The sequence below is a fragment of the Panthera onca genome (assembly GCF_046562875.1).
Source record: "Panthera onca isolate mPanOnc1 chromosome E1 unlocalized genomic scaffold, mPanOnc1 haplotype 2 h2.Chr16_ul_9, whole genome shotgun sequence".
In the NCBI taxonomy this organism is placed as follows: domain Eukaryota; kingdom Metazoa; phylum Chordata; class Mammalia; order Carnivora; family Felidae; genus Panthera; species Panthera onca.
The window spans coordinates 244,257-269,062 of NW_027675823.1; the positions used below are offsets into that span (position 1 = coordinate 244,257).

The 24,806-nt window shown below is 39.4% G+C and overlaps 2 protein-coding genes across 5 annotated transcripts in view; both read left to right on the forward strand.

The window, feature by feature from the left end:
• The window catches only part of LOC144615271 (pleckstrin homology domain-containing family M member 1-like), a 20,983-nt gene extending 14,277 nt beyond the window's left edge, over positions 1-6,706 (forward strand). For 3 of the 4 annotated variants that reach the window (XM_081794907.1, XM_081794906.1, XM_081794905.1), the window contains 3 exons: positions 3,935-4,161; positions 5,091-5,249; positions 6,095-6,706. In XM_081794907.1, coding sequence (XP_081651033.1) covers positions 3,935-4,161; positions 5,091-5,249; positions 6,095-6,219 — 511 coding nt within the window. In that variant the 3' untranslated portion in view covers positions 6,220-6,706. The remainder of the gene's footprint in view (positions 1-3,934; positions 4,162-5,090; positions 5,250-6,094) is intronic. The other variant, XM_081794908.1, reaches the window with a different exon arrangement.
• Positions 6,426-24,806, forward strand: part of LOC145715200 (EF-hand calcium-binding domain-containing protein 13-like) — a 23,514-nt gene continuing 5,133 nt past the window's right edge. The window contains exons 1-8 of the mRNA XM_081794900.1: positions 6,426-6,546; positions 6,847-6,918; positions 9,953-10,096; positions 10,671-10,742; positions 14,548-14,697; positions 16,217-16,267; positions 19,917-20,060; positions 21,849-21,920. Of these exons, the coding sequence (XP_081651026.1) occupies positions 6,426-6,546; positions 6,847-6,918; positions 9,953-10,096; positions 10,671-10,742; positions 14,548-14,697; positions 16,217-16,267; positions 19,917-20,060; positions 21,849-21,920 (826 nt within the window). The remainder of the gene's footprint in view (positions 6,547-6,846; positions 6,919-9,952; positions 10,097-10,670; positions 10,743-14,547; positions 14,698-16,216; positions 16,268-19,916; positions 20,061-21,848; positions 21,921-24,806) is intronic.

The window sequence follows — 24,806 nt, forward strand, 5'->3', positions numbered from 1 at the left end:
CCAGGAACTGTGAGATCATGACCCAAGCCAAAATCAAGAGTCGGGCTGGTACGGAGTGAGCTTAGAAGACATCTGTGAGGAAACAAGGCCATTAGGGCAGCCATCTTGCCCAAGCAGCAGCCTGTGGGTGGAGGAACCTAGGCCTTTGCTCTCAGGAACATACACCTGCTTTCAGGGGAAAGATACGCATGCACACACCCACCACACACACACACATGCACACGGTGACAGAAATAGCCCCATTCTGTGTTTTCATGGCATTGATAGTTTTTTTTTTCCAATGTTTATTTATTTTTGAGAGAGAGAGAGAGAGACAGAGTGTGAGCGGCAGAGGGGGAGAGAGAGAGGGAGACACAGAACCCAAAGCAGGCTCCAGGCTCCAAGCTGTCAGCACAGAGCCCGATGCTGGGCCTGAACCCATGAACCACGAGATCATGACCTGAGCCGAAGTTGGATGCTTAACCGACTGAGCCAGCCCAGGTGCCCCATCCAGTTCTTCACCAAGCTTCCCACCACCTTAGATTTAATATCCATTGATGATTCTTGCCCAAACTAATCTATGATGGCTGCAGAGTGATGATTTTCCAACCTCATGACCACCTCCACGTTTATCACTCACCATCTTATTGTCAGGAAGAGCTCCAACCCCATCCCCGTTATGTATCTGTTTGTCTATTTATTACTATTAAGGACTCAGGGATTCCTATCTCTTTCACTAGATTATAATCTGTCCCTATCCTTATTTTTTTCAAAAACGCTCTAGGCCCAAGGTGGGGTGCTAACTCATGACCCTGAAACCAAGAGTCGCTCGCTCCACCAACTGAGCCGGCCAAGCTCCCCTGTCACTATCTTTATTTGTGTTGATGGCCAAACTGTCCCAGACTACCTTAGAAACCATTCTGTATTAATTCTGTAGCTACGATACCAAAAGCGTAAGCAACAAAAGATAGAGAAAACAGTCTTCATCATCATTGAATTCTTTTGTTTCTAAGAATACCATCAAGAAAGTGAAAGGCAACCCACAGAATGCGAGAAAATATTTGCAAGCCATGTATCTGATAAAGAATTTTTTATTTTTTATTTTTTTTAATTTATTGTTTTTAATTTTATTTTTTATTTGTTAAGAGTTACATGCAAATTAGTTAGCATCTAGTGCAACAATGATTTCAGGAGTAGATTCCTTAGTGCCCCTTACCCATTTAGCCCATCCCCCCTCCCACACCCCCTCCAGTAACCCTCTGTTTGCTCTCTATATTTATGAGTCTCTTCTGTTTTGTCCCCCTCCCTGTTTTTATATTATTTTTGTTTCCCTTCCCTTATGTTCATCTGTTTTGTCTCTTAAAGTCCTCATATGAGTGAAGTCATATGATGTTTGTCTTTCTCTGACTAATTTCACTTAGCATAATACCCTCCAGTTCCATCCACATAGTTGCAAATGGCAAGATTTCATTCTTTTTGATTGCCGAGTAACACTTCATTGTATATATATACCACACCTTCTTTATCCATTCATCCATCGATGGGCATTTGGGCTCTTTTCATACTTCAGCTATTGTTGATAGTGCTGCTATAAACATGGGGGTGCATGTGTCCCTTCAAAACAGCACACCTGTATCCCGTGGATAAATGCCTAGTAGTGCAATTGCTGGGTTGTAGGGTAGTTCTATTTTTAGTTTTTTGAGGAACCCCCATCCTGTTTTCCAGAGTGGCTGCACCAGCTTGCATTCCCATCTGATAAAGAATTTTTACAACTCAATAAAGAAGGACAAATAACCCAACTAGAAAATGGGCAAAAGATCTGAATACTGAATTTCCCCAAAGATATGCAAATGGCCAAAGAGCACATAGAAAGATGCTCAGCGTCATTAGCCACCAGGAAAATGCAGATCCAAACCATCATGTGTACGACTTGGCACCCATTAGGAGAGCTTTGATCAGAAAGACAGTTAATAGCAAGTGTTAGTGGGGGGGGGGGGTGCTGGTGGGCTCAGTTGGTATAGAGCATGGTGACTCTCAACATCAGGGTCATGGGCAGAACCTACTTAAAAAAAAAGAGTAAATTGAATTAAAAAAACAAACAAGCGTTGGGGCACCTGGGTGACTCAGTCAGTTGAGCCTCTTGATATCAGCTCAGGTCATGATCTCACAGTCTGTGGGCTCAAGCCCCGCATTGGGCTCTGCGTTGACAGTGAGGAGCCTGCTTGGGATTCTCCCTCTCTCCCTCTCTCTCTGCCCCTCCCTAGCTTTTGTGCACCCTCTCTCTCTCTCTCTCTCTCTCTCTCAAAATAACTAAATAAACTTTATAATTTTTTTTTTTTAAAGTAACCAGTGTTGGTAAGGATGTGGAAAAGCCGATGGCAATGTAAAATGGTACAGCCACTTTGAAGTCAGGCAGTTGCTCCAAAGTTGAAACTTGAAGTTACTCTATGGCTCAGCAGTTCCATTCCTTGGCGTATATGCCCGAAGGAATGAAAACATTTGTCCACACAAACACTTGTGCGTGAATGTTCACAGCACCGTCATTCATAATAGCCCCAAAGTAGCCCAAAAGTCTATAAAACGATCAATAGAGAGACAAAAGAAGGATTCATCACAAGGAATGAGATCCCAGTGGCTGCCACAACATGAATAAATCTTGAAAACATCGTTAAGCGAAAGAAGCCGGGCTCAAAGGCCACCTATGGTGTGACTATTTGTGTGCAGTGTCCAGGTTAGGTAAATCTAGAGAAATGGAAAGTAGGCTTGTGGTGGGCAGGGGTTGGAGGAGGGGTGGATTAGTGACAGCTAATGGGTATGGGGTTTCCTGTTGGGTTGATGAAAATGTTTTAAAATTGACCGCGATCATAGTCGCACGGCTCTGCAAACACACTATTGAGCTGCACGCTTTAAATTAAGTGATTGTGCGGTATGTGAATTATGTACTGTGAATTTTATCTCAATAAAGCTGTTACCAAGAAAGTGTTCCAGATTTGGCCAGTGGGTGCCCCTCTGAGCTGGCTCTCATGTCCATTTGACGTGCCCCAATCCATATTTTGAGCACTTTCTTACTTTCTAGCACAAGATAATTCAGACTTATTTTATACTCTTTCCTAACTCCAGCCTAGGAATCAACCTTTGTCCCAGAAGTCTTGCTTCCTATTTTGGGGGGGAATGCAAAACCAAGATTTAGGCATTTATCATTTCGTTTAATCATCATGACAACCCTAGTAAGTGGGTACTGGCATATCTTCCTTTTACAAATGAGGCCCGGAGAGGTAAAGTATATTGCCCAAGGTCACACTGCAGCCCAACCTTTGAAAGCAGGCGATGTGAATCCAGAGTCCCCGCCCCTTGCACCTCCCCCTACACACACACACACACACACACACAGAGTGTGAAAGTGAAGTTTATTTCTTCAACAAGGTCACTTTTACTTGAGTGACCCCAGTTTTGAGTGGAAACAAAGGTGTAGAGCTTATAAGACAGCCTCTCAGGAATTGCACATGGCAGGGTATACCCTTGGGAAAAGTCACATATCATGCGTCTGGGAGCGTGGGGTTGAGGGCAGACCAACACCCAGTGGCCTGGCCCTTCCTACGAGAGCACATGTTCAAACCCACACACGCAAGTACCAGTAAAGTCCAGTGCTCATCAGTCTCCTTTGCCAGCCTCACTCCCCACCCCTGTACCCAAATGCTGCCCATAGCCAGGTGTCCTTTACAAGAGTGAGAATGGCTAAAACAGGAGAAAACCTATAGATGAAAGGAGATCAGCCTCGGTTTTTCACTGTTGACGCTGGGCAGTGGCTACATGGAGATTCATGATATTATTCTCTCTTATTTTGTAAATGTTTGAAAGTTTCTGTAGTAAAAGAAAGTATAAAATGGTGAGAGGAAAGAGAAATAGCCAGGCGGGGAGCCGTGAGTGAGCCGGGACATTTGGCTGCTGTCTCCAGATTCCTCAGGTGCTCAGAGGAGACCAGCAGCACGTCTGGGAGATCCTCGGGACCACAGGCCCTCAGCTGCACCTTCTCCCCTCCGAAGATGATGAGGATGCTACTCATGTCCTTGGTCAGCTGCCTCGTTGCCATAAATGAGGCCAAGCTCATCAGTCGCTGTGACTTGGCCAGAGTGCTGCACAAGGAGGATCTGGATAGGTGTGAGGGCTACTCCCTGAGTGACTGTGAGTGCTGCTTTCTCACACTCCCGCCCCCCCATTCCTCTTCTGCTCCTGGTCACCTCCTATGTGGCCATCTTTCCATCATTCATCTTTCGAAGCCAAGTTCAAAAAGCAGCCCTCCCCGAGAAGCCCCTCCCAACATTCTATATTCCTTCCACTGAATATTATTAACTGAGCACTTACTATGTACCGGGAACTATTTTAGGGGCTGGGGACAGAGACATCAACAAAGCCCCTTCCTTCACAGTGTTCGCATTCTAGGGGGAGAGGCGAGTCCCAAACAAACACACAAACATATGAAGCACTTCCTGGTGGTGATAAATGTTATGCAGCAGAATAAAGCCAGGGGAGTGAGAGGTAACCTTGTCCTTGAAGGGGAAGTCAAGGAATACCTCTCTGAGGAGGTGACATTGAGCAGCACTGAATGAGGCAAAGGACCGGGTCACCCAAATGTCTGGGGAAGAGCATTCCAGGCAGAGGGAGCAGGCAGTGCAAAGGCTTCGTCCTCCTCCCTGGTGGGGCTAGCTTCCTTTTGCCCAGATTTTGCACACACCTGTCTTGTGCCGTCCTTCTCGTTTTATCTTGTCTTGTGGTCCTTTAAGGGGTGCGTCTTCGTTCTTGCTGAAGGCACCAGCTGCCTTTGCCCCAGCTGAATGTCCCTCACTGGGCTTTGCACGGGTCATGGCACACAGTAGGCGATCATCAAGTGCAGGAGATGCGGATGGACAGCGGGATGATGAGCGGTTGTACTGAGGGGCAGGTGGATGGACCGAAGGGCGAGGAGAGAAGCTAATGGGTGTTTCCGGCCAGCTCGCCCCGTCTAGCCTCTTAGGCCTTGTTCCTTTCTTCTGCTTCCCCGTCTCCCTTTCTCCTCCGTGTCCTTTGTCCCTCAGTTCAGAGCCCTCTAAAAACCTTCTTCTCCCTGTTCTAAGGGCTGTGCCTGGCTTTTGTGGAGAGCAACTTCAACCTATCAAAGGTAAATGAAAATGCAGACGGCAGCTTCGACTATGGCGTCTTCCAGATCAACAGCCACTATTGGTGCAATGATCACAAGAGTCACTCGGAAAACATTTGCCACGAGGACTGCAAAGGTCTGGCCGGGGTCTCAGGGTGGGAGAGGGGAGAGGATGAGTGGGGTCTACTCACAGGACTTCTCGTCCCACTCCAAGCCTGGGAATGCACCCAGGAGTGCCTTTGCTGAGCAGAGGATTTCACTAGTGGCTACGATGCCCCTCCGGTTAGGAGATTCTCCGGGGTGCAGGCTCCAGAAAGGCTCTGCACACCCAGTAACAGAGGACAGCAGCGGCCAACATTTAGCGAGAGTGTGTTGTATGCTGAGCACTTCACATGCCAGCTTCTCATGCGGTGGAAACTATTATGATCCCCGCTTTACAGACGAGCAAACTGAGGCTCATAGAACCAGTGCTGAATGCCAGACTGGTGGCCCTGAAGGCTCAGCTCTAACCATCAAGTCCTGACTTTGGTCAATGGCCTGATTGATTCGAGGCCAAGGGCAAACTCCCCACCTCAGAGCCACTCGTGGAGGCTCCACAGGTCCATGACTTTGCCCCTTACTCCCTCTTTCGTACTCTGATCAACATCCCTGCACTCTTCACCTGAAGAGCCTCTCTCATTAGGCAAGGTTTACCTCGGCCTCTGTGCTGCCTGTTTTGACATTTCCTTTCCCTAGAAACCCTCAAACGTGGCGCGAACCAGCATGTACCCTAGCTAGGATGTGTGGTAGTAAACATACATTTACTCCTGCCCCTCCTGCCCCCACCCCTAGCCACCCTTGACCTCTAGCAGCCATTGTAGGGATATCTCCATGGGCCTCTGGGAGGGAGCCCTTGCCTAATCTGGAAGGACTCAGCCCCCGGGGGGCGGGGAGAGCCGGTGTGTGCCTCAGTCTCTGGGACTGTCCTCTGTGTTCTCACAGGTATTCTCTGTCTCCCCTTCAGAACTGCTGAGCCCCGATCTTCTCTCAACCATCAACTGTGTGAAAAAGATTGTGTCTGGAGCAGGGGGAATGAAGAACTGGTGAGGAGGTCACTGTGGGACTAAGTCAGCAGGCAGAGCCCCAAGAAGGATGTAGTGACAGGAGGGGACAGGAGGCAAGGACTCCACCCCTTCTAACCATCTAGAAAAATGTGGGAGAGCGGCGGGCTTGGAACTGGGACTTACAAGACTTGGGATCTGGGTCTTTCTCTGATGTTGTATTAAAACTGTTTTGGACACAGTAGCAAAGGAACTTGAGTTAGCTGAGGGAGATGGCTTCGGAGGGGACAAGGTGTCTCACCGAGCTTACCCAAGGGGTCTCTTCTCTGGAAGAGAACGGAGGCGGAGCTGGGAACTGTCAGTGTGGCTTTCCTGACAAGTTTCTGCCTCCTCGTGCATTTCCTTCACTACTTTCTTTGTAGAGCAGTATATTCTGCTCCCCATTCCAGAGGACAGACTGTGGCTGCCCCCAAGTTAACGGGCTAATGTTCTGAGCAGTCACGGAGACTGGCTAGTCTCAGCCCCAGAGTCCAAGGGGCTGGGATAGAGAATCTGATTGACTCGAGCCCCTTGTCTGGCTCTGTGCTGACAGGATGGAGCCTGCTTGGGATTCTCTCTCTCCCTCTCTCTCTTCCCCTCCCCCCCCCCTCTCAAAATAAATAAATAAACTGAAAAAAAATGTTTTTCTTGCAGAAGATGATGAAGTACAAATAGAAGAATTTGGACAAGTGGTAAAGGATATTCGTGATGCCTCCAGGTTAAAAGGTAACTAGTAAATTATTTGTGACTGTTAAATTTACTTTTATTGAATGGATGTCTTTGTGTTTTGTTTTTTAGAATTTCTAGTTCTGTTAATTTCTGCTTACCATGTTGGCATTGATCTGTTTTAAGGCAGGCAAAACTTGATTTTGATTAAAAGTTGGCAGCATCCATGATGAAAGAAAAATGCCTTTTTCTGGAATGGGGCCTGTGTAACCTATTTTAAATCCCTTTTTTTGTTGTTGTTATTTGTGTGTGTGTGTGTGTGTGTGTGTGTGTGTGTGTGTGTGTGTGTGTTTTGTTCTGGACTTTATGTAAAGTCAGATACTAGCTTTACAATTTTTCAGATATGAAAATTTTCTATACCATTTTTAGCCTCAGACTTAGGACTCTACCCTGTGTAAAGGCTTATATATTATAGAATTTCTCAGAAATCTTCTACCTCTTCCTTTAGTAGACATTCCTCATGTTCCTTTCTTTGGATTTTGTTAACATACAAGAGTGACCATGTGCATTTTGGTACCATGGCTATTTCCTACCACTTGACTTCCATTTTTGCTTAAAAGTTAAATCATAGACCTAAAACCAATGGAGATCATACTCATGGAGTTTGTGTACTTTTCTATTGGGAAAATAAGTTTAAAACTTAATTATCACTGGTAATTTATTTGAATAACATTCAAATGACTGTTTGGTCAATGAGCGCTGTCAGGAGAAGAATAACAACATAGGTATATGTTTAGGAAAACGGAAGCGGAGTCATTTCTGGGTGTAAAGAAGTAGATAGATACTTTTCAGATTTTTCATAACCACTCTGCCCTGGTATAAAATTTTTAACATCATTGTTTCTCTTTTAGGTTAAGAAAAGTACTTAATAATTCCCTGTTGACATATAAATATGTTACCTGGGTCACGTAACATAATTAGCATCAATATAGTATAGTGAAATAGATTAGCCGTGCTATAGGAAACAATGCATACAGGTAGAAAAGAACATGGGCTATGGAGTTTGATACATGGTGGTTTGTGGGTTTTTGACTTACCAGCTGGGTAGTCTCTGTAGGTCATTCTGGTTTCCTCATCTTTAAAACAAGGAAGCTAATAAAATCACGTTTCTCCTAGAGTTGTCAGGATCAACTGCAAAAACACATATAAAGCACATAATCTAATTATTAGGCACATACTATATACTTGGTAAATGGTAGTTAATTTTGAAATCAGAAAACAGAGTTCAGAAAGACTGGTATTCAGGACAGATAACTTTTTATGTGGAGGAAGGAAAAAAAAGTGGAAACTAAACCATTGAGAAAGGAGAACAGTGAAAAAGGAGAAAGGTGTAGTTTAGGTACCTGAATCTGGGAGCTGGTCATAATGATTGGGGGTTGACACTGGAATCTGTCAGCCAGTGCAAGAAAAGGCCAATAATTACAGGGAAGAGTGAGGAAGGGCCACCCTGGAAGAAAAGTGTTAACATAGCAGGCCTGAAACTGCTCTTTTTAGAAAAGTCTCCTTGCAAGGTTGACTGTCATATGCTCAGACTGTTCCCTTCATTACTGACTGATAAGGTTAGTTCACTGTGCCTGGACTATTTGTTGACAAACTTGGAGGGGCTGAGAAAACAGGCATATTGTGGATCAAGTTCTATGCTTTCCTTCAGTATACACACAGTTTTAAGGGATTATGGTCAGTGTCTGATCTTGTAGTTGAAGATTTTAGAGGTTGGGCAGGCAGTTCTAGGTATTGATGAGGATTAAGGATAGCCATTGATCTGGATGACTTTGGAAAGGAAGTGAAAGTTTTTGGAGTTGAGAGGTCAAGGTCATTCTTATTGTCATCAGATGATAATGGGAAATGGGGCTGAGGGAGGATTATGAGCAGGGTGACCAAAGATCCTCCAAGAAGGTGAAAGAGTGATCAGAAAGTCAGTAGATGATGGTGTCCGGAGGGTAGTGTAGGTCAATGACAGGCCTGAATCTCAGGGGAGGGATAGGTTTGATTGAAGGTGGAACTAAAATAGCCAGACAGCAGAATCTTAGGAGTGTTTCTCTGCTTCCTGGTCCTATGTGGAGCATGGGAGGATGAGCAGACTCCTCTTAAGGTGTCTGTGCAAAGAAACCATATTTTAAAGGGAACCAAGCTTTAGGTAAAACAAGCAGAGCTGATACAGGTTTTTAGGTGACTGTCATTTGCAGTTGCCTCGCTGAGATGTTAGGGGGACAGAAAGTGAAGCGGGATCGGAGGTACTAAGAAGCTGTGATTACTGTTTGCAGCTATTCCTGAAGGCTTAATAATAATAATAATAATAATAATAATAATAATAGTAACTTTATTGCTATTAATATGACACTTAGTGTTTGCTATATACCTAATGTTGTTTTAAGTGTTTTTCATACATCATATATTTAATCTCCATATTAACTGTGTGAGGTAGATAGTATTATTAAATTATTTTAGATATAAGACTACTGAATTTGATAGAGGGGTTAAATAGTAATAATTTGCTCAAGGTCAGATAGTTTCAGGTCACAAATCCTGGAGCCAGGATTTGAATGTACTTAACACTGCCTCCTTTGAAAGGGCTGGAAATAAAGCAAAATTCCAGATGCCAGAGTACAACTGGATCTTGGTAGAATTGAAAAGAAAAGGTGAGTGAGTCTTTGTGATACTTGTGTTTACAATTTTACATTTCTCATGATTCTGAAATCTATTTCACTTCCACCAGGATGAGTTAATTTTGTTTGCTACCATTAGAGCTCTAGTTTAAAATAACTACTTTGTGTCATTGCAGTGAAAAATTCAGCCATAGCAACCATTTTGGTTGTGCCAATTTTATATTAGCACCAAAGAAACATGGCAGACCAAGCATATTGTTTTGCTGGACTTAGAATTTCCTGAGGGCTGGATTCTTCACTGAGATTTCTTATTCAAGAGGTGATCATAAATCATGGACTACCACTGACAAAAGTCTTGAGTGATGGCTACTGTTGTTTTTTAAGTCAGAGGTTAGTTCAATTACCGAATCACTTTTTTCTGTTTCTAGAGTTACAAGACATTGTCTTAGCTCTTGATGGGCTTGAAGGTGACATGATATCTGGGAAGAACTTGGAGAGCTTTCTAGGCAATATTGGGATTAAGTCACCTGAAGAAGAGGTAGAGAAAATTCTTCAGTCAGATCTTGTTTCTGGTAAGCATTTAAATATTATTATCCATTTTTTTGTTTTGGGTAGGAGTAACTGAAGAAAGTGTGCAAGGTTTTTGTTCAAGCGAATAGGGCTCCTTTGAGCTAATATCTATAGGTATTTGCTTGTATTGCTGTAAATGTCCTTAAAGAGGAGACTTTCTTTTAAAGTCCTTTTTTACAGTTAATGAGAATACTCTTAGCAAGCAGGTAGAAATTTTGTGGGGGAGTGGGCTCATTGGTATCCACTCTCTTTAGATAGATCTTGATTTAGTGACTAACACATAGTTTGGAAATTCCAGCTCTGTGAATAGAAAACCTAGCTTTGCTGGTTTGTACCAAGTAAAGTTATTGGACTTACAACTTTCTTAGTAGGTTAGTTGCCTTACAGGTAGAATCAGAACTAGCGTATCTACAATCTTGTAAGGTTAATTGCAAGGCACAGTGGGTGAAAATGAATCCCAAGTATCTTGTATGTAAAGTAAAGAAATTGTATGCTGGTTTTGATTTTCATATGAGCTTTTTAATATTACGTTTTCCAGGGATTCTTGTCTGTTCCCCTCCCCTCTCTCTCTTACAGATGACAACGTGGTGAATGTTAAAGACTGTATGAGGGCTTTGAAGGACACTCAGAAATTTTCCACTTTTGTTGGTAAGAACTTTATGGTAAAACTGTTGAATGGCAAACAACACAGGACTCATTCAGAGGTCACGTAGCCAAACATTATATTTGGTGCTCAGATCTTCTTTGTAGTATCTGTGCCAAATGTTTGTTTCATCTACATTTGAACTCTTCCAGTTATGGCAAACTTGATTACATTTGTTTTTCATTTAAGAATTTGTATTTGAATGGAAAAGATTGGGAAAATGACAAGGTTATGATGTTTTCCAATAGCTAAAGTAAGGACATTTTATTATATAATAATGGTAATTTTGAAACTGTTATAAAAAAATTTAGTGACCAGAAATGTAAGAGATATAAAGTGCAAGGCTCATGTAATGTCACCTTCTGGAAATATCCCTGTTAAAGTGTGGTAAATATCCCTTTAGCCTTTTTTATTTGAATCTATGAATATTTGTGTATTCTGATATTATTTAAAAATTAGACGCACTTGGGTGGCTCAGTTGGTTAAATGTCTGATTTTGGCTCAGGTTATGATCTCATGGTTTGTGAGTTCAAGCCCCACATTGGGCTCTCTGCTGTCAGCACAGAGCCCACTTCAGATCCTCTGTTTTCTTCTCTCTCTGCCCCTGCTTGTTCTCTAAATAAATCAATCAATTAATTAATAATTAACTAATTAAAATAAAATTACCATGGGGGCGCCTGGGTGGCTCAGTCGGTCAAGCGTCCGACTTCAGCCCGGGTCACGATCTCGCGGTCGGTGAGTTCGAGCCCCGCGTCAGGCTCTGGGCTGATGGCTCAGAGCCTGGAGCCTGCTTCCGATTCTGTGTCTCCCTCTCTCTCTGCCCCTCCCCCGTTCATGCTCTGTCTCTCTCTGTCTCAAAAATAAATAAAACGTTAAAAAAAAAATTTAAAATAAAATTACCATGTCCATAATATTCCACGACTTGCAGGTTTAAAGAAATTAACAGTGTATCTTAGATATTGTTCCATGTTCCATTGTATCATAAACAACCTCATTCTTTTTTTTTTTTTTTTTTTCAACTTTTTTTTAATTTATTTTTGGGACAGAGAGAGACAGAGCATGAACCGGGGAGGGGCAGAGAGAGAGGGAGACACAGAATCGGAAACAGGCTCCAGGCTCCGAGCCATCAGCCCAGAGCCTGACGCGGGGCTCGAACTCACGGACCGCGAGATCGTGACCTGGCTGAAGTCGGACGCTTAACCGACTGCGCCACCCAGGCGCCCCGCAACCTCATTCTTTTTAAAGACTGCAATAATATTCCATTTGGGGGATGTACTGTCATTTTATCCACAACACTTTTGATGATATTTGCCAATTAAAAATCTGAAAATTTGCCAATTTTTCACCACTGAAACATTTTGATGAGCATTGTTGTATGTATATATGTGCATAAAGTTCTCCTGGGGGATAAAACCCTCAGAAGTCACACTGCTAGACTGAAATATATGCAGATGTGAGATGTTAACAGCTACTGCTTAATTATCCTCCAAAAAGTTTGTAAAAATTCACACTTTTATCAGTAATGGATATTATTTATTGAAAATTCTGCTGGTAAAAGAATTCTATTATTGTTTTAATATGCATGTCTTTAATGACTAGTGAAGTAAAACATTTTTCATATGATTGTCGAATATGCTTTTCTTTTATTTTAATTAGATTGTCTTTTTCATATGAATTTATAAATAGCTCTTTTTTTTTTTTAAATAGCTCTTTATATATAAGGGACATTAATGTTCTGTCTTGTCTATTGCCATTTTTTTTCTAGTTTATTATTCATCTTTGACTTTGATTTTGGTGGACTGCTTATTGCCATCCTCTGTTTTATTTTGTCAGTTTTGGTAATTTTTATTCTCCTAGGAAATTTATTTTATTCAAGTGTTTTTTGGGAATATTAGTACAATCCTATGCAGTGATAATTCTTTTGATTTTTTTGTGTCTGGTTATTTTCTCATTCTTAAATTTGTATATATATATTTGTGTGTGTGTGTGTGTGTGTGTATATGTGTGTATATATACACACATATATACACATATATATATATATATATATCTTCTTCTAGATTTCCTAGCAGATCTTTTAATTATCTCTCTTTTTAAAGCTCTACATCTTAGATTTATCTTTAGTGTTTCTATTTGTAGTAAAAAAAAAATTCTGCTTTTATCTTTAGGATGTCCTTTCTATTGTTCCCTTTTGTCCATTTTGTAGTTTTTCTAAGTTGTTTAAATTATGAACTTACTTTTTTCTTCTTACTGAGAAATAAATGTTTAAGACTATCAATTTTCATTTCAGTAAGACTTTGGTTTATCAAAGTCTTTATTCTTGTTTTTTTCTAAGCATATTCAGTTGTATTTTGATTTTCTCCTTGATGTAAGAGTTGCCTAAGAGAAAAACCTTAAATTTTAAAGCAATTATTTGAAAAATTTTAAATGAATTTAAAAATTTTAAATTTGAATTTGAATTTCATTATTGTCCTCTCTTTGTTGTTTATTTTTAGTTTACTGTGGTCAGAGAATGGGGTCTATAGTAGAGGATTTGATAGTTTCTGTGTTAATTAGATACGGAGTTTTTTCGATTTTTACATGTTTATTTAAAAACCGCATTAGGGGTGCCTGGGTGGCTCAGTTGGTTGAGCGTCCGACTTTGGCTCAGGTCATGATCTCGCGGTTTGTGAGTTCGAGCCCCGTGTCGGGCTCTGTGCTGACAGCTCAGAGCCTGGAGTCTGCTTCAGATTCTGGGTCTCCCTCTCTCTCTGCCCCTCTCCCACTCATGCTCTGTCTCTCTCTGTCTCAGAAATAAACATTAAAAAAAAATTAAAAAAACACATTAGTGGGCTTCAGGGACAGGCTAATCGTAAGGGACACTCATCCTACTGTTTGTCTTGGAAATCCTTATGACTCTTTGAAGCAGCGCATTCCATAATTTTTGGACAGCTGTAGAACTAGTCAATTGTTCCACATATTTGATGGAAATCCTGCCTTATAATTCCATTCCCAAACTTAACATTTGGACTCTTCCCCGTCAGTAGCCCTCCAGGGATGGGAGGAGAGCTCTTATATTTTCTTTCTTTTATGTTGAATCATCTTTTCTCTGGACTCAGATTTCCTTTCAACCATTCCTCACATGGCCTATTTTTGAAACTTCTTACCAATGACTAATGACTAACTCATGGAACAACATAATATATTAAATTATACTTTGACATAAATTAGCTAATTTTAAAGTAATTTATTATATATTTCTCTTAATGAATTCTGAAAGATTATTTTTTTAGACATGTACTTTAGAAATGTGAAGAGGTTTTTGTTTGTTTTAATTAAGGGGGGGGTGGTCAGTCATGGATTTCCTAGTTCAGATGTTTGATATTATCATGCTAAACATAATAGGCTTTGCTGATTCTCTAAATTGGGTAAAGTGAGCTGACAGGAGCAAGGGGTGTAGGGAAAGAAAGTAGAAAGGGAAGGATTGGAGTTTGGGAGCAGGTGTGACGAATGGAGGGTATTTTTTATGAAATGGTGAGCTCGTTAATAGAATCACTAGAGAAACTTTGGCATACTTTTTTGTTCATAAAGGAATAGCCCACGCAGAACCCAGAGTTTTAACAAAATAATTTTAAGAATAAAGATAAGGGGCTATAGAAAACTATAGTGGAGAACGGATTGCTCTACCTTTTTAAATGGCCACATGTGGGTAGTGGCTGCCATTTTGGACAGTGCAAAACTGGAAGAATCCATCAGTTTTACTGTTATGTTCCAAAAATTTAGATCCATGGACTGAATTACATGTTGCATGTATATTCTCTGTGTTTGTAGTATTGAATGACATCATCGGTACATTGGAATGTATGGAAGAAAGTGATCAGTCTGGCAAGGACAACTATGCAGATGTACTTGGAAACACCAATAGAATTTATTTCACTGATAATAGTTTTCAAGAAGTGTTGGATGATTCCTTGCTCGACGGTGAGTTGATTGAGCAGATAACCAGCAACTTGTAATAAAAATTTCTTCTAAAATTTTATCCAAGGTTTTAAAATATTTTACCAAATACTAATTAATTAAATCTTAATACTTAGTTCCTAAATACTACTGTAAATGTATTGAAATGCAATTTACTACAGATCAGATTTAGAGATATATCTTATATTCTATATTCACGGAGATTTAGTTATTACAGTATCAAATTCCTGGATGATCTCTTGGACTGCATTGTAAACTTGGTCTGAAAGTATTTATATACGTTGTCATATGGCTTTAAAATGTTTCTTTCTAGAGTAATTTCATTTCAAAGTTAATCCCTTTCCTTTTATGAATTTTAGAGAGGTCCTAATAGTTGTCTAGCTTTCTTTTTCTTTTAGGTGACAGGCTCTTTGAAAAATACAAGTTATTGTTGAACAATTAAACCATTGGTCTATATAACATTCTGTGTAAGTGTTGATCTGGCTATTTGCTCTATTTACAAAGAATTTACCTGATCCATCCATATTCTTATCTGGGATATACCCAGATGGGTTTTATCAATACTTGGAAAGCCATCCCCTGCCTTTAAATTTAACTTCAGCTAAAAAATGAGATCAGATCTGTGTCTCAGGGAAAACTGGCAATCTGCAAAGACAGTTTAGATTGTCAAAACTGATGGGGGAGGAATGCTGGGATCTGGTGAGTAGAGGTGAGGGATGCTACTAACCACCCTATAATGTATAGGACAGCACTCCCCCACATAATTAGCTGGCCCCAAATGTAATTTTGCTCAGGTTGAGAAATTCTGTTTTAGAGTTATCTTGTAAAATTGCCAAACCTACTATTTTGAAAGTACTTTTTAATAGGTTAGTTATATTTTTTTAATCCTGCTTGGATCACATTTTAAAAATTAATGTAAATATAATGTATCTTGATTCTAACCTCCTTTTGCTTCAAGGTAATACCTGTACTAGTTGTGAGTTATTCTAAACTGCTCTCTAACTGCGATGTGGTCCATCTATGCAAATGGACATATTTTGTTTCTATCACTTGTCCCTCAAATAGATCTCTGTATCAATTTGCATTTGTGTAGAAAATGTATAGGATGAAGCGTATAACTGCACCTTGTCCTTAGGAAAAGCTCCAGAATTAGATAGATAGGTAGGCAGGCAGGACTAAAAAAGGACAATTCAGACTAATAATTAAACACGTTATTGAATATATGAGCCTGGGGATTAAGCTGTTCTCTTAGGGATAAAGGAAGCATTTGTAACATTAGAATCTCAGCCACATTTAAGAAGCTTGGTGGAGCTTGACGAATCCATGGAGTCTAAGAAGTAAGAGGAAGATGAGTAGAGAACGTTATTCTGGAAGCTAGTGGAGGATTTTGAGAAGAAGGGGATGGTCAATGCTAAATGTTATTGAGAAATGAAGTATGTAATTTATCCATTGGTTTTCTTCCAAACTGGGTAAAATCAGGATGCTGTTCCTTATGGCATAATCTCTCTATTTAAATTTGCAGACTTTAGGAAAGAGGCTTTGTCTTCAAATCTGAAACTACCAACAGCAGATGGTAAGGACTTTATATATGTATACAAGAAAGCATTCCCTATGAAGGAGTTATTTTTTAGGATCATTGCCAGGTGCCAATGGATTCCTAGTCCATTCTTCCCACTCCAGCCAGAGTAATTTTTTTTTTTTCAAAAAAGTAATCTGATTGTGTGATGTCCCCCTATTTTCAACTCTTTAAACATTTTTCATTGTTGTTAAAGATCAAAATCCTGCATGTCCTAGCTCTCTGGTATAATTTTGTACCATTACCCTTGCTTTCTGCATTTTCAAGTACAATGGCTTTCTTTCATTTCCTTAGAACTCCAACTACAAAGCTTTTGCGTATTTTGTTCCCTGGAATAGTTTTCCCTGACACTCTTTGCCTAGTTAATGTTTACTCATCTTTCAAATGAGTGATGGGGTGCCTGGGTGACTCAGTTGGTTAAGTGTCTCACTTTGGCTCAGGTCATGATGTCGTAGTCTGTGAGTTTGAGCCCTGTGCTGAGCTTTGTGCTGACAGCTCAGAGCACGGAGCCTGCTTCAGATTCTGTGTCTCCTTCTCTGTCTCAAAAATAGACATTAAAAAAAAAATTGAATGAATGTCAATTTCCTCTAGGGAGCCTGTCATTATCTGCTAGTCGAGGTCAGCTTCTTTTATTATAAGCTTTCATTAAACTATGTCTTTTTCATAGCATTTACTTCATACTATAAATACCCATTAATATTTTTTTAAATGACACTAGAAATGCTCAATATATTTTAGCTTATATAGTGACAAAAGTAGGAGCATCTGACTGGTTCAGTTGGTAGAACATGCAACTCTTGACCTCAGGGTCATGAGTTCAAGCCCCATGTTGGGTGTAGAGCTTACTTAGGAAAAAAGTAGCAAAAATATTAGAGAACTTTGAATTATCTTAATTCATTAAGACCAAAATAATATAATTTCTCATTAAACTTTTTTTATTTGAGTACGGTGGACACACAATGTTATATTCGTTTCAGGTGTAGTGATTCTCTATACATTTTGCTATGCTCACCACAAACATAGCTATTTGTCACCATACAACAATATTACAATATCACTGACTATATTCCCTTTCCTGTGCCTTTTATTCCCATGACATAGTCATTACATTCCTGGAAACCTGTATCTCCTACTCTCCTTTACCCCTTTTACCCATTATCCCCCTTTCTCTCCGGCCACCATCAGTTTGTTCCTGTATTTATAGGTCTGATTTTGCTTTTCTTTTTTTTATTTGTTTTTTAGATTCCACATATGAGTGCAATCATATGGTGTTTGTCTTTCTCAGTCTGACATATTTCACTTAGTATAATACCCTCTAGGTCCATCCATGTTGTTGCAAATGGCAAAAAAAATCTCATTCTTTTCCATGGTTTTGTCAAATTCCATAATATACCACATCTTTATTCATTCACCTATTGATAGATAGTTGAGATACTTCCATATCATGGCTGTTGTAAATAATGCGGCAATAAACATATAGGGGTGCATATACCTTTTTGAGTTAGTGTTTTTGTTCTCTTTGGGTAAATACCCAGTAGTGGAATTATTGGGTCAAATAGTATTTCTGTTTTTACTTTTTGAGGAACCTCCATACTGTTTCCACATCAGCTGTACCAATTTACATTCCACCAACATTGCACAAGGGCTGCTTTTTCTCCACGTCCTCGCCAGCACTTGTTACTTCTTATGTTTTTGATTTTAGTCATTCTGACACGTGTAAGGTGATATCTCATTGTTATTTTGATTTGCATTTCCCTGAGATTGGTGATGAATATCTTTTCGTGTGTCTGTTGGCCATCTGTATGTCTTCTTCAGAAAAATGTCTATTTAGGTCTTCTGCCCATGTTAAAATCTGGTTGTTTTCTAGTCACATTTTTGATTATTTGGTTAATGATTCTTTTTCTTACGTGCCTGGAAGCATCATTGGGCCAAGAACCATGTTTCCATTTTGCTACAAGTCCTAGCATTGTTTCTCCAGATCCTAGCACAATTTTGGCTTTCAGAAGCCCCTTATTAATAGCTAATTTAATAGCTAATATTAGATGATATTTACTGTGCTAGGCATTGTTTCAAATCTTTTATATTATTGACTTATATAATTGTGAATATTTATGGAATTAAAGAATGACAATAAATCTGTCTTCTTATCTCATTAGCCTCATCTCTCATCACTTCTGCATTTGTATTTATTCTGTAACCATATTACTTATTATAATTTAAATTGGTTCCATATCTTCCATGTGCTTTTGGTTCCATATATTTGCATGTGCTGTTTCCTTTCTGTATATTTTCTGTCAAACAAATTCACATTTTCCCCCCAAACTCAGCTCAAACATCACTCCTCAACCCATAAGACTTTTCAGAGTTATAGGTTAGGTGAACTGTCTCAGTGCTTTATATCTGAGTGCTCAGTGCTCATATCTGGCACACATTTTTCTCATAGTACCAACTATATAATGTATTATAATTTTATTTACAGACATGACAAATTCAGTCCCTGTCTTCAAGGAATTTAAAGGAAACTCTTTAAGAGGGCTGAAATTTTCATTGTTGGTCTTAGTAGCTATAAAATAAATGTTAGTAAAAATGAATATAGGTCTAAAATGGTATTATGGTATTCTTTCCAACTGAAGGTTTAGATCTGTTAGTATAATGCAACGATTTTCGGACTGTGGAAACATACATGACAACTTCGTTTTGGGGTTGAGAGAGAAATGGGGTGAGAAATGGTATTGACAAAAAATTGAAACTCCCAGTAATGATCATGTTTTATATTTTAAATTGGTGTGGTATCAACAGGACTACATTTGGTTGTATGGGTTGTGCTTGCACAAAGATGCCTGGTTGAGAGGGTACAAGTAGAGACTGAAATGCATTCTACATTCCACTGTGCTCTCCAGGCTAGGACCACCAATGCTAGATTGCAGCTACCTAGAGGAAGGTATGCCTCTTTGTAATTGATACATAGAGAGGGGTGCCTTTTTTCAATTCACACAAAAGCACAATATAGACTGGTAGTGGCCCTGGAGATCAAGAGCTTTAATCTCAAATTTTAGCATTTTTTTTTCGTTTATTTCATCAGTTGATAGAAGTCTTTAGATCTACATGTACAGGATGTTACTATTATTTAAGAAAGGGTCACAGCTTACTCAGTATTTAATGGATGAGTGGATTCAGGTAACCCATCATATTCTGCATATAATTTTTTGGTTTAATTTTTTCTTTTCTTAAAATGTTTAGTTTTAAGAGACAGAGAGAGAGAGAGAGAGAGAGAGAGAGAGAGGGAGAGAGGACAAGTGGAAGAGGGGCAGAAAGAGAGACACAGAATCTGAAGCAGGCTCTAGGCTCTGAGTTTTCAGCCCAGAGCCCAATGCGGGGCTTAAACCCAGGAACCATGAGATCATGACCTGAGCTGAAGTTGGATGCCTAACCGACTGAGCCACCTAGGCGCCCTTAATTTTTTTAAATGCTGCTTGAAATAAATAGGTTGTCAGTTACAAGTAGAAAATACTTTGCTTTTTTTCTGCAGAGATTTTAGTTAAATATATATAGTTAAATTGAGAGTTCACCTATAGTGGACTCTGGGCAAACTATTTTGCATTTTTTAAAATAATAGTATCTTATATATATTTATTTATCTTTGTAGCAGTTAAAGAAGCTGCTTATATCTTGACAAGTGTTGATAATGGCAAGATTGGCATACGTAACTTGGAGCATGCCCTGAAAAGTTTGAATGTTAATTTAGCTGAGGAGGACGTCAGTGAAGCCCTTAAATATTGTGACATCGGTGGTGAGCATTTTTTTTGGCTTGAGATTCTGCTCATTTTTTCCTGTTTATAGGAACCAGTTTTAGAGTGTTTTATATGGAGGTAAAATGCTAAAGGCAGTCGCAGTGAGGCCTAGGTTGATATAAATTAGAGCCAAAATAGTCTGCTAATTTATTTACTGACCGTATCTATCTGTTCATACTCTACATATGCTTATTTAGATAATTAGCATTCATTTCTTGTAAGCATGGGTGGGAAAATACCATTATGTAATAAAACAAAGACATGACATCAGCAGCTTCATTTTGATCTGCAGTCTTTCTTCAGAGGAGACCCAATTTCACCTTTTATTTTGCTTGTCCCATTCTGCTTTTTTAACCAAAGGAAATACCCAAGGTTTCATTACATCTCAGAAGAATAATTATTTAGTCTTGATCATTGTTTCCAAGTGGTCACATATTTATCTTTGTTTTCCATCTTTGACTTCATGTATTGTGAACTTGATCTCCTTTCCTATTTACATCCACTCTTAAGTGTCAAATCGTGTGGGAATACTTCTAGAAGCTGGTGAGTTTTACCAGTTTTAGGTGGCTTTTTATTTGGGGTTTATCTTAACCAGCTTGTTTTTTCTATGGGAATCCCATGAGCATGTCTTAGGTTTAAGAGTACCTCCCCAGCATTGATTGGTTATTGCTTTTGCCATAGATTATTATTGACCTCAATCAATTTTTATGTTTTGACCTGGAGTTTTTCATATCATGAGAGTGGTATAAATTTAGACCCTAAGCCCACATGAGTTGCAGGAGATTTTTCACAGGTGATCTTTTTTACCCACTGCCTCTCAAAATTGGGAAGATTTAGGTCACCCTGGTGTTTACATGGGCCAGTGAATATAATATTTTAATCTCCCTTTCACTGGATTGAAATTCTTTAAGCATCCCAGTTTCATTTGGTATCTAAATTCAAACTCTCCGTGTAGCAGGACCCAAGATTTCTTTTATGAATATGCATGAACATTTAAATCAAGCACCTTGCTGCTTTTGGATCTAATATGTATCCCCAAATAGCTGTAGGCTTAGTATTCACTTGGTTTTCCCCTCTGGATCTCTGTGCCCACTTAACGTTTTATCATTTCCTTTTCATACAACTTGATAATGCATTTATAGAATAAAGTATTTCATACAGCATCTTTAGGAATTTGTAATCATTCCTGTGCTACCCAGCTTGCCATTTTGTTATAAGTTAAAGTCTTTTCATTGTAGGTATAGCCCTATATTTTCTGCTGTGGTTACATTACTGCATTTTATTTCCTGTGTGTGTGTGTGTGTGTGTGTGTGTGTGTGTGTGTCCCAATAGTTAACATTGTCACCTCTGGCCTTAGACTGCCTTAGTTCAAATACAGCCTCGAGCACTTTCTGGCTCTTGTGACCTAGACAAGTTATTTAATTTCTCTTTGCTTTCATCTTTTAAGGATAGGCACATCAAGCATGTTATAGAATTCTTGTGCATATTTTAGTTAATAAATGTGAAGCATCATAAAAGGATACTTAGTATACATAAGGAACTCAAAAGTTATTTTAAGTTCTTACTTTTGAGTAAGAAGTCAAAAAAAGTGAACTATTAATATCATTAACTGATCAATAGGTGTGGTTCCTGAAAGTATGAAAAATTACATTGAAATAGTTTCAGCCATTTGAGAGAGAAAATAAGGTAGAATGAGATTTTAGGTATTGTTAATCAGAGCCTTTATTTTGTGTACTGACTGAGTATCAGGGTTTTAATGACAATATGCTTGATTTTGATATTTCCAGATAATAATGAGGTGAATTTAAAAGATTTCTTTGAAAGAATTAAAGGAAGTCCACCTTTCAAAGAGTCCGTAGGTAAGTGAATACTTCCAGTTTAAAGAAGTGACTGTAAAATAAAGATAATGAAATCACATTTAAAAAAAATCACTAAATGGATTTCAAGTGTTTAATTTGTAGTCTCTATAGTGTCAAAAAGGATTTCAAGCAGCTTATGCGATATAAAAAAAAAAAAAAAAACAAGTGAAAATGGGACAAAGTTATAAAGGAGGGAAAAGAAATAAAACAGGGTCGAAGAAGATACACAGTAAATACCTTTGCTGTTAATATAAAGTCCTTCCTCAAGAGGAGATAAATTTTTCTTCACTCAAGGGGTTCTGGATCTATGAATTAAATCAGGTGTGGAAATTGGGTGAAGGACCACTACCTTCTGTGCTGTCTCAAGACAGGCCTTTGGAGTTTTCAGGTTTACCCAAATGGACTGGCCATTGATTTCATTTATAGAAATCTTAGCTTCATCTATCTAGTTTCTTTAAATGCTTGGGCCATTAATCCCTGTATCATTCTTACTACCATGTCATTTCTGTGGCCTAACCACATCATTTTGCCCCTGCTGCATAAAGACAATTGCTTGGTCTTTGTCCCCAAAGTTCCTCTCGTGCTCCTTGAAATTAGGGAAACCATTTCAACACCAGCATCTTTCCCTAAACGCCCATGTCTACAGAGAACACCTACCAAAGAACTCTCCGCAAATGCAGACACCCCTGCCAACAATGTATTTCTAAATGCGTTGGGGAAACAAATGTCTTTTTTTCTTCACGTTTGAATATCTCTAAAATTAGAACACCTTTATAATCAATGGCATTATTTATCAAATGTACATTTTTACTGAGATATAAATCACGTACCATAAAATCTCATCCTTTTTTTAAAAAAAAATTTTTTTTAATGTTTATTTTTGAGACAGGGAGAGACAGCATGAACGGGGGAGGGTCAGAGAGAGAGGGAGACACAGAATCTGAAACAGGCTCCAGGCTCTGAGCGGTCAGCACAGAGCCTGATGCAGGGCTCGAACTCACGGACCGCGAGATCATGACCTGAGCCGAAGTCGGCTGCTTAACCGACTGAGCCACCCAGGAGCCCCAAATCTCATCCTTTTAAGGTGTTCAATTCAGTGGTTTTTGGTATATTCACAAAGTTGTGCAACCATCACACTCTAATTCTGGGACATTTTCATCACGTCAAAAAAACCCCTGTACCCTGTAGTGCTTATTTCCCCACTCTCCCCAGCCACTGACAACCACTAGTCTGCTTTCTATCTGTGTTGATTTTTGAACATCATATAACTAGAATCATATAATTTGTGGCTTTTTGGGTCTGGCTTCTTTCATTTGGCATACTGTTGTTTGTTTTTTTTTTTTAATTTTTAATGTTTATTTTTGAGAGAGAGAGAGCGAGGAAGGGACAGAGAGAGAGGGAGACACAGAATCTGAAGCAGGCTCCAGGCTCTGAGCTGTCAGCACGATATGGGGCTCGAACCCACGAAACCATGAGATCATGACCTGAGCTGAAGTCGGCCGCTCAACCGACTGAGCCACCCAGGCGCCCCAGCATACTGTTTTTAAGGTTCACCTGCATTATAACATAAATGAGTACTTTATTCCTTTTCGTGGTAGAATAATATTCTGTGGTTATACCACATTTTCTTTGGCCATTTATCAGTTCATAGACATTTGGGTTGTTTCCCTTTTTTGGCCACTAAGAATAATGCTGTTATGAACATGTGTACATTTTTTTGAGTACAGGTTTTTGTGTGGACGTACATTTACATTTCTCTCAGGTACCTACCTAGGAATGGAACTGCTGGGTCACGTGGTAACTTTACATTCAACTTGAGGAGCTGCTGGAACATTTTCCAAAGCAGCTGCCCCATTTTACATTCCCAACAGCATTGTACATTTCTTTAAATCCTTGTCAGTACTGGGGTGCCTGGGTGGCTCAGTTGTTAAGCGTCCGACTTCGGCTCAGGTCATGATCTCGCGGTCCGTGAGTTCAAGCCCCGCGTCAGGCTCTGGGCTGATGGCTCAGAGCCTGGAGCCTGCTTCCGATTCTGTGTCTCCCTCTCTCTCTCTGCCCCTCCCCCGTTCATGCTCTGTCTCTGTCTCAAAAATAAATAAAAACATTAAAAAATAAAAAAAAAGTTTTTAAATCCTTGTCAGTACTTGTTACATTGTCTGTCTTTTTTATTCTAGCCTAGTCTCACAAGTATCTCACCGTGGTTTTGTTTTGCATTTTTCTGATGGCTAATAACTTTGAACATCTTTACATGTGTTTACTGGCCATTTAGAGATATGTACCCTTTGCTTATTTTAAAATTGGGTTATTTGTCACGTTGTTAGGGTTCTTATGTCCTGGATACTATAGCTTTATCAGATAGATGATTTGCAAATCTTTTCTCTAATTTTATGGGTCTTTTCGCTTTCTTGGTGGTGTCCTTTGAAGCACAAACGTTTTTAAATTGGGTGAAATCCAGTTTATATTTTCTTTTGTCACTTCTTTTGATATCATGTCTAAACATAATCCAAGATCATTAAGATTTATACTAATGTTTTCTTCTAAGAATTTTATAGTTTTAGCCTTTTAATTTCAATCTTTGATTCATTTTGAGTTAATGTTTGTATGTGGTGTGAGATGGGAGTCCACTTTAATTCTTTGGCATGCAGATAGCCAGTTACCCCAGCATCATTTGTTGACAAGATCATTCTTTTCCCCCTTAAATAAATGGTTTTGCCATCCTTGTAAAAAATCAATTGATCAGAAATGTATGGATTTATTTCTAGACTCCCAGTTCCATTCCATTGATTTTTATTTATTCTTATGCCACATGGTCTTAATCACTATAGCTTTGTAGTAAAGTAATAACCTAAACAGTAATTTTCAACCAGAGCAGGGCATCAAATTTAC